The sequence below is a fragment of the Oculina patagonica genome, chromosome 3 (assembly GCF_052425735.1).
Source record: "Oculina patagonica isolate OP01 chromosome 3, crgOcupat, whole genome shotgun sequence".
NCBI classification, from domain to species: Eukaryota; Metazoa; Cnidaria; class Anthozoa; order Scleractinia; family Oculinidae; genus Oculina; species Oculina patagonica.
Genome location: NC_135760.1, coordinates 5,650,442 through 5,658,017, shown reverse-complemented (window position 1 = coordinate 5,658,017; position 7,576 = coordinate 5,650,442). Strand labels below are relative to the sequence as shown.

Sequence of the window (7,576 nt, the reverse complement as noted above, 5' to 3'; positions counted from 1 at the left end):
CTACCGAAAGCAACGAGGCTATTGCAAACATTACTGAAAAATAACAATTATAAAAGAAGATCAAAATGCTAACTTGGACAAAGGATAGGAAGAAACTGACAATCGTGAATGTATAACTGAAATGTACTGTTTATTCATCCTACCTGCATGAAAGAATGCTCATCTTAGCTCGATAAGTTTCAGCGCCAGTTCTAACAACCACATTTAAGATTCCTCCATCATCGGCGTTGTGAAAGTAGCTGGCTAGTAATACAAACTGGCCTTGTACTTTGGATGGTAAACGTACGGACATCACATTCTAAATAACAAGTAAAGATGGATTCTCATTAAAAAATTTAAAAACCTTCTCTGGTTGAAAAGATTTAAAAAGATAAGCTTTCGGCCATGTTTATAGTGTATTTATATATAATATTTGCCATCGGATTTGTAGTTATAGGAGTAGGCGGGTAATTTGTCTGGGGAAACGAGTTCATTAACAAAACAACATTTTTCAAACGCTGTCTTAGAAAACAGTTTGACAAAAGTGCAAATATATTGGGAAAAACTTCATATATTTTTAGTTAAGGTGGCGATGAACGATTCATTGACGTAGAAAAGTAAAGAATGAAAGAAGAACTGATAGTTATAGGAGTAAGCTGTATCAATACTTCGTTGATGTTGTACTGCCAAACTGTTTGGATAACTGAAATTGGGCTGGATGGACAGTAATTCGCGTTTAAGTTGGTTTTGCTTTTCCGCGCTTAGTGATTGGTTAAAAACAACTCGCGCCACTTTCTCAACCAATCATAAGTAAAACCAAAACCAATCGTAATTCGCTCGCACGTGTTTTCCCGCGCTTCGTGCCGGCTACATGTATTTACTTTAAATTTTGATTGGTTACACTCAATTAAAAATTGCTCTTTGCTGGAGAGGATAACTTGTAAAAGAAACGTCTCCGAACCAGGGGAAGAATGGTAATACACTTGTTGTTTCATGCGACAAAAACAGGTTATGGACTTTCATTCTTTTTTTTTCTGCTCACAACTAAAAATTTAACTTGTGACAATTTTTTCTATAGAGATACTCACCCGTGAACCACTCAATATAAGTCCTTGAAAGGGAATATCTGTTACTCGCCGATTTCTTCTTATGCCACCAACAACACTAATGTCTTCTGCCTGGATGGTCACAAAACCGTCCTGTTTGAGGCTGGGGTAGGCGAAGTGAGCGCAGTGCTTTTGATCTCCTCTCAATTCACAAGGACTGGAAACTTGCACTTCGAGGTTCTGCGGTCTGTAGTATTCTTCTGGTAGAAGCACCATGTAATCCTATAAAATATATAACACTTTTTTTAAAAAACATACTGTCGGTCACTGAAAACCCCCTTTTCAGGGAGTTGTCATAAAATTTGTATCGTTTGTATTGTAAAGATTTACGAATAACAAGTCAAGTACATGAAAAATCTAGGGTAAAGTTTAAAGAAACTACAAAAAAGTTCAGGAAAACAAACAAGCGAGCTAAGCGTAATAAGTCAAATATTTCTATTCTCGTTGTCCTTTCAGGTTTATGTTAAACGAGGGACGCTTCGAATGGTACATTTTGATAGATTTAGCCTATTTTTTTTACCCCGATTTATTATTAATTACTTTACGTTTTCGTGCGATAGTAAACTGCTATTTTGAGATCCTTCAACTTAACTTAACTTTCTTCGAGCCCTGGCCGGGTCAATGCGTAATGTTCTTGGACAAGGCACTTAACTCTTATAGTGCCTTTCTCCACCCGGCCTTTCTCCACCAGGTGTATGAATGGGTACCGGTGAATTTACTTCTGGGGGTAACCCTGCGATGAACTAGCAACCCATCTAGGGGGGAGTAGAGATACTCTTAGTTGCTTCATGCTACGGAAACCGGCCCCTTCCCAGCCCCCTCCTGCCGGGGGACAGGGAGGCTAAGCTCCCCCAATATTTCCGAAAAAATAAAGACTTTCTAAGAGAAGAGTCTCTAAAGCCCCCTCTTCAAATCACAAGTCAGCCCCCCCCCCCCCCCCCCCCCGCAACCCAATCTGAAAAATGCTCCGCGTTTCTGTTAAGGCTCGTATAAAGACAATTTTGAAGGTCGCAAAAAGTGATTCACAAGGATAACGGCTGTCATTTCGTGCTACATACCAATAACAGATCGGAAGCAGGTACGTCAATCGTTAGCTTCCATTTTCGCTGACTCAGCAAAACTTGTTGTGTGTCGCCCCAGTTGTCTCGGACCACAAGGAACTGCGCAATAGCGAAGATCCACGTGGCTGTTGTGCGGAACCGAACATCCAACGTTTGCTCTGTTGCAGGACCCGACGGGAATGAAGCTAATAATACATGCGAATACGTTAAATGGGCAGTATCATGAGGATGTTGATGCATTTGTTGCTATGACGGAGCTAAAATTATGACTAAATAGCTTCGCTCATTTACAAGATGCGCCTTGAACATCAAGGTGAAGATATTAAGTGAATCTTTTAAAGGAGAGCAAAGTGTAATTAGTTTTTTAACGATTTATCCAAGACACATGATTGCAATCTCATGGCTGTATAACTCATGATAATACTTCTTTTGTTATTTTAGTGGACTGTTATAGTTATTTTAACAAAGCTAGACCATTATTTTTAGGTTTCCATTAATGCTAATATTTTCTTTTGGCTATTTTGACTTTTCGAAGTGATCCAGGTTGTACAACTTCATAAGAGTTCTTGGGGGGAGGGGTGGGTGACTCTTTTATCCGGGGTATCATAAGTCGTATAAAACACCTTTCGGAGTGAGCTAATAAGAAACGAGTTGACGGTAACTTAACAGAATTATTAAGATACTTTTAGAAAAAATATATACTGGTGTAGTGATCTCTTACAGGCCCGTAGGAAGGGGGGTGCGATGGGTGCGTCCGCACACCCCTCCCCCCCCCCCCCCCACGAGCCTTTGAAGTCCGCTCATTGTGAAAAAAAAAAAACATCAAAATAAATAAATGCGGTTAATAAAGAGAAATGGTATTTCTGTTCTCCTGTACTGTTTACATTCAATATTGTCCTTTGGGTTGAAGGTCCACCATTTGTAGATTCGTGTGGTATATTTTTGGCCAAATTGTGTGATTCTAGGTTAATTTCAATTATACATTCTACCAAATGTCCTTCTAGTTTACAAGGTTCTGTTTCTAAAAATACGTTGAAGTGAGAACGCGTTTGATAGTGCAAGGCGTTGAGGGGAAATCCTAAGCATAAGACACCTAGTCACTGCACTTTATTTGCATTATTACTGATTTACTAATTACGTTCTATTAGATGTAGTTGAACAATTTTTTTTGTGAGGACGTTAGTAGGTACATAAGAGAATGCGCGTAGGTGGAGCAGACAGATGAGTAGAAAGAGGGGGCTGGGGGAGAGTTATAACTGAGGAGGCTTGTAACATTGGTCAAACGGTACGTCATTTCACGACTCACTGAAACGCGCTTTAATACCCTTCTGTATAAGTTTATGCACTCAATTGAAGACTTTCACTACCCAGTCAGATAAGACGGTGTTGGGAAAAGGTAAATGCAATCGAAACTTACCTGAGTCTAGTGTAGGAATAAACTTCACCAAAGCGGTCACAGGGGCATATCGAGCCAGCAAGTAATGAAATATCAGTTGGTATTTACTTGTGCGAGGAATGTCAATCATTATATATATGGAAGTCTGTAGGAGATAAAAATAAATTGACATAAACCTCTTTCCAAAATGGCCAAAAAAACCTGTATTCTTTTGTCTTTATGTTAATTGGGCTTCATGGCCTCGTTTTAATCCAAAACTTCTTTTGACTTCTGCAGATGCGATCGAGGCCACGAAGGCCAATTAACATGAGAACAAAAGAAAAATGTATTTTCCGCCATACTGGAAAAAGGAGTATGGTTCCTGACTTGTTGTCCTTGAATTATTTCTAGTGATCGTCGTAAAACCAAAACCAAATCACAAACAAATGCAAACAACGAAAACAACCAATCAAAATTCGAAGCAGAAACATACAACCAGTGCCAAGCGCGGGAAAGCATGCTACTTGTGCCAAACGCGGGAAAACTTGCAACTGTTGCCAAGCGCAGGAAAACATTCAACTGGTGCCAAGTGCGGGAAAACATACAACTGTTGCCAAGCACGGGAAAACATGCAACTGGTGCCAAGCGCGGGAAAACATACAACTGTTGCCAAGCGCGGGAAAAAATGCAACCCGTGCCAAGCGCGGGAAAACGCACATAAGTCACGATTGCCTTCAGTTTTGCTCCTGATTGGTTAAGACTGACGGCATGCATTCTCTGATTGGCTAGTAATCTGCTTGTGCTGCCTACACTGGTAAGCTTTAGAAAGGAATTACAAACGCAAAACCAAAGTGCTCAGTAACTTTCGACGGTCAAGTGAACATCGCTCTAGCAGAAAATTATATGTAGTTTACTAACTTCTTCTCTTAAGACTTAGTATAGGAGAAGTAGCTTCCTGGGCTACTGGTGAAATTACCTGAGCCTGCGAGAAAACTACGTAACCTCGCCAAGAAAATCCAGGAAATTCGCTATCGTCGTATCTGAAGTAGGCTGATTCGTCGTTGTCTGTCGCGAGGGCGTCTTCCAGTTCAATTTTATACTGATGAAGAGTTGGGTAGTAATAATCGCCTGATGTAACACTGAAAGGACAAAGCAACAGACGAAAACTTTAAAGTGAATGGGAGGTGACCGCTATGTGGAGGCCTGAAACAGTAACTAAATATTGGCCAAACTACTGAACAAAAGTGCATCCTTACATTTGATATAACAGAAACACGAGTAATTTTTGGGGACCGATGCTAACAGCAACAAGAACACGCGTATAAAAACAAGTCCAACTTTTGGCTTATGTAAAAGTAAAATGTTGTACATTTTTACATGGAAATTTCATCAAAAACTTACTGTAGTGTCAGAAAGTGCATTTCTAGCAAAGTTTAGAGGAATTTAAAACAGTAGAGCCAAGAAAATCGATTAACGGTTACAAAAAGGCGCTTTTTGGAGTAATATCAGCATATTAAGGGTTAATGTTTGCAAAGAAATCACTTCTATGGATCTAACTGACAAAACCATAGCTCCACTGCAACCAAATGTGTCTCCTGGGCATTATAATTTAAAGTTACAAGCAAGCAAGATTAACTTTGAAAACTGTTCAGCCCAAAAATATTTCAAAAACCCATATCTCAATCCGTTTCAATCTTCGTCACTTTTGGCCATCCATATGTTCTTTTGTATTTGCTGTGTTATTGAAATGTTCCTTCACTGTTAAGGTGATGTTACACGGGACAACTTGCAACAACGATTTTTCGCACAACAATGTTGCGCGACAAATCGTTCACCGTGTAACATGGTACCGCGGACGATTTTTTGCGCAACATTTTACACGGCAACACGTTGCGAGTTTTTGAAACCAAGTCAAAAACTCGCAACGCAAGATGACGAGTATTCAGGAAGTTGACTCGTGTAACAGGGCCGCCGTCGATTTTTCGCGTAACACCTTCCCAGAATTCTGTTCAACATGGCCTGGACGCGCGCGCGAAATGTTGCGAGTTGGTGCTGCGTAATAAAAAATCGTCCCGTGTAACATGCATGTTGCCAAGTACAATTTGTACGATGTTGCGCGAAAAGTTGACTCGTGTAACATAGCACGAAAAGTTGATGCGGTGTTGCGCGAAAAAACGTTGTTGCAAGTTGTCCCGTGTAACATCATTTTACCGAATTTGATGACCATTTCCCATGCCTTAATTTAGCTAAAATCCGTGACACAGTCCCTTTAAGTCAACAAACCTGTCACACTGGCCTCCACCAACACCAGGTAAACATGAACATTCTCCGGTGATTGCGTTACACGAAGGGCTGACAGAACCACCAACGTTACACGAACAACCTGAAACAAAAATACGTGAAACAAACATTTCTAACAAATTATTTGAATTATTGTTCACTGGCCACATCGTGCTTTGCGTCTAATTCGCAAAAGAAACTGTTGTAATGTAAGAGGTTAAGATATGATTTAAGACTAAAATGCTCTATAAAAAAATTACACGACGGAAATTAACCAAAAAACCAGGAAACTTTGACTCTAATGGGCAAACGGTTTCTGGTCGAACGTAGTCGGCAGGATTCGAACCTGCGCGGGGAGACCCCAATGGATTTCTAATCCATCGCCTTAACCACTCGGCCACGACTACCTTGATAGCACATGAGCGAGCAAAAACACAAAAGAGGCGATCACGAAGATTTTTTTTCGAAAAACAAATTAAACGAGCTTCACTCATAGTTAATGTTGAATGACCGTCAGCAGTTAGCAGAGTGGCGCAGTGGAAGCGTGCTGGGCCCATAACCCAGAGGTCCGAGGATCAAAACCTCGCTCTGCTATTGATTCTTTTTTATTACCAGACCTACCGGAGAAACCTTTTTCTTGTTTGGTTTTGTTTTTCACCGATAACAACTGGAAGCAAAAGTAAACAAGAATCGCTTAGCGCAAAAAGCGCGCGCAATCATAGTCACAATGGGTGGCTCCTTATTGGTTGAATTGACTATATATAGCCCGTGAATCGAGAACTACTTTAAGTTTTGTAGATGTTTGAAAACATAACCATTTTCACAAACTAATTAGATGTCCCGTGTAGTATGAAGATCTGGACATAAGATGACGAGGTCTGCGAGTGCCGTGCGTGGAATTTGTTCTTTTTGTGAAATTTTTCACTTTCCACTGTCGAATACTCCCAGATTCAGAGATTTACCTGCTCGTAAAACCAGTGATCTGGTTTTAACAGAATGACTTATTGTTGGTAAAAATTCAATTTGTGTGATAAAATATACAAGCTATAAATCTATCACGTTATAAAAAAGTAGCAGTAAAAATTCAACGTAGTCGGCAGGATTCGAACCTGCGCGGGGAGACCCCCAATGGCTTTCTAGTCCATCGCCTTAACCACTCGGCCACGACTACCTTGTTGGTACCTAACCAAGCAAAAATACACAATAGGCGCTTAGGAAGAGATTTTCCGAAGAAATTTAAACGAACTCCACTCAGAGTAAATTTTTATAAACCGTTAGCAGCTAGCAGAGTGGCGCAGTGGAAGCGTGCTGGGCCCATAACCCAGAGGTCCGAGGATCAAAACCTCGCTCTGCTAAATTATTTTTATTTAATTTTTTATTTTATTTTTCATGACTGTTGTATAGCTGTTATAAGTAAATATTATTTTATGATTTATTATTTGTTTGCTTGTTCGTTTGTATGTTAGTCTTTGCATATTTATTTGTTTATTTGCGTATTTTCCATGGCTGATGTCCTATAAATAATCACGGTTTAATAATTGAACTGTCGAATTCTGCTAACGATGGCACAAATGACAATTCACCCCTTCTTTTCTACAATGGTTGCCACAAACATCAGGTTTTAAAATTTTCTGACTTTTCCCTGATAAAAATAATGCCTCTTTCAGCCATAAATGGAATTAAATCAGATGCGTTTTAGTTTCAAGTTTTGCTGACTACTGTATTCTTCAAAATGTCAATTTTTCCTTGACTCACAATGAATTTCCCTGACTTTT

The 7,576-nt window shown here is 39.8% G+C and overlaps 1 protein-coding gene and 4 non-coding genes across 5 annotated transcripts in view; 2 read left to right on the top strand and 3 right to left on the bottom strand.

Moving 5' to 3' along the window:
- Positions 1–7,576, bottom strand: part of LOC144645081 (uncharacterized) — a 71,570-nt gene that overhangs the window by 4,192 nt on the left and 59,802 nt on the right. The window contains exons 26-31 of the mRNA XM_078504545.1: positions 5,805–5,904; positions 4,498–4,660; positions 3,564–3,687; positions 2,144–2,331; positions 1,068–1,307; positions 144–298 (exon numbers count right to left, since the gene is read on the bottom strand). Of these exons, the coding sequence (XP_078360671.1) occupies positions 144–298; positions 1,068–1,307; positions 2,144–2,331; positions 3,564–3,687; positions 4,498–4,660; positions 5,805–5,904 (970 nt within the window). The remainder of the gene's footprint in view (positions 1–143; positions 299–1,067; positions 1,308–2,143; positions 2,332–3,563; positions 3,688–4,497; positions 4,661–5,804; positions 5,905–7,576) is intronic.
- On the bottom strand, positions 6,127–6,208 carry Trnas-aga (transfer RNA serine (anticodon AGA)). Its single transcript has one exon. It is a non-coding gene; the product is annotated as a tRNA-Ser (tRNA).
- Trnam-cau (transfer RNA methionine (anticodon CAU)) lies at positions 6,324–6,395 on the top strand. The gene has a single exon. It is a non-coding gene; the product is annotated as a tRNA-Met (tRNA).
- Positions 6,890–6,972, bottom strand: Trnas-aga (transfer RNA serine (anticodon AGA)). The gene has a single exon. It is a non-coding gene; the product is annotated as a tRNA-Ser (tRNA).
- Trnam-cau (transfer RNA methionine (anticodon CAU)) lies at positions 7,085–7,156 on the top strand. The gene has a single exon. It is a non-coding gene; the product is annotated as a tRNA-Met (tRNA).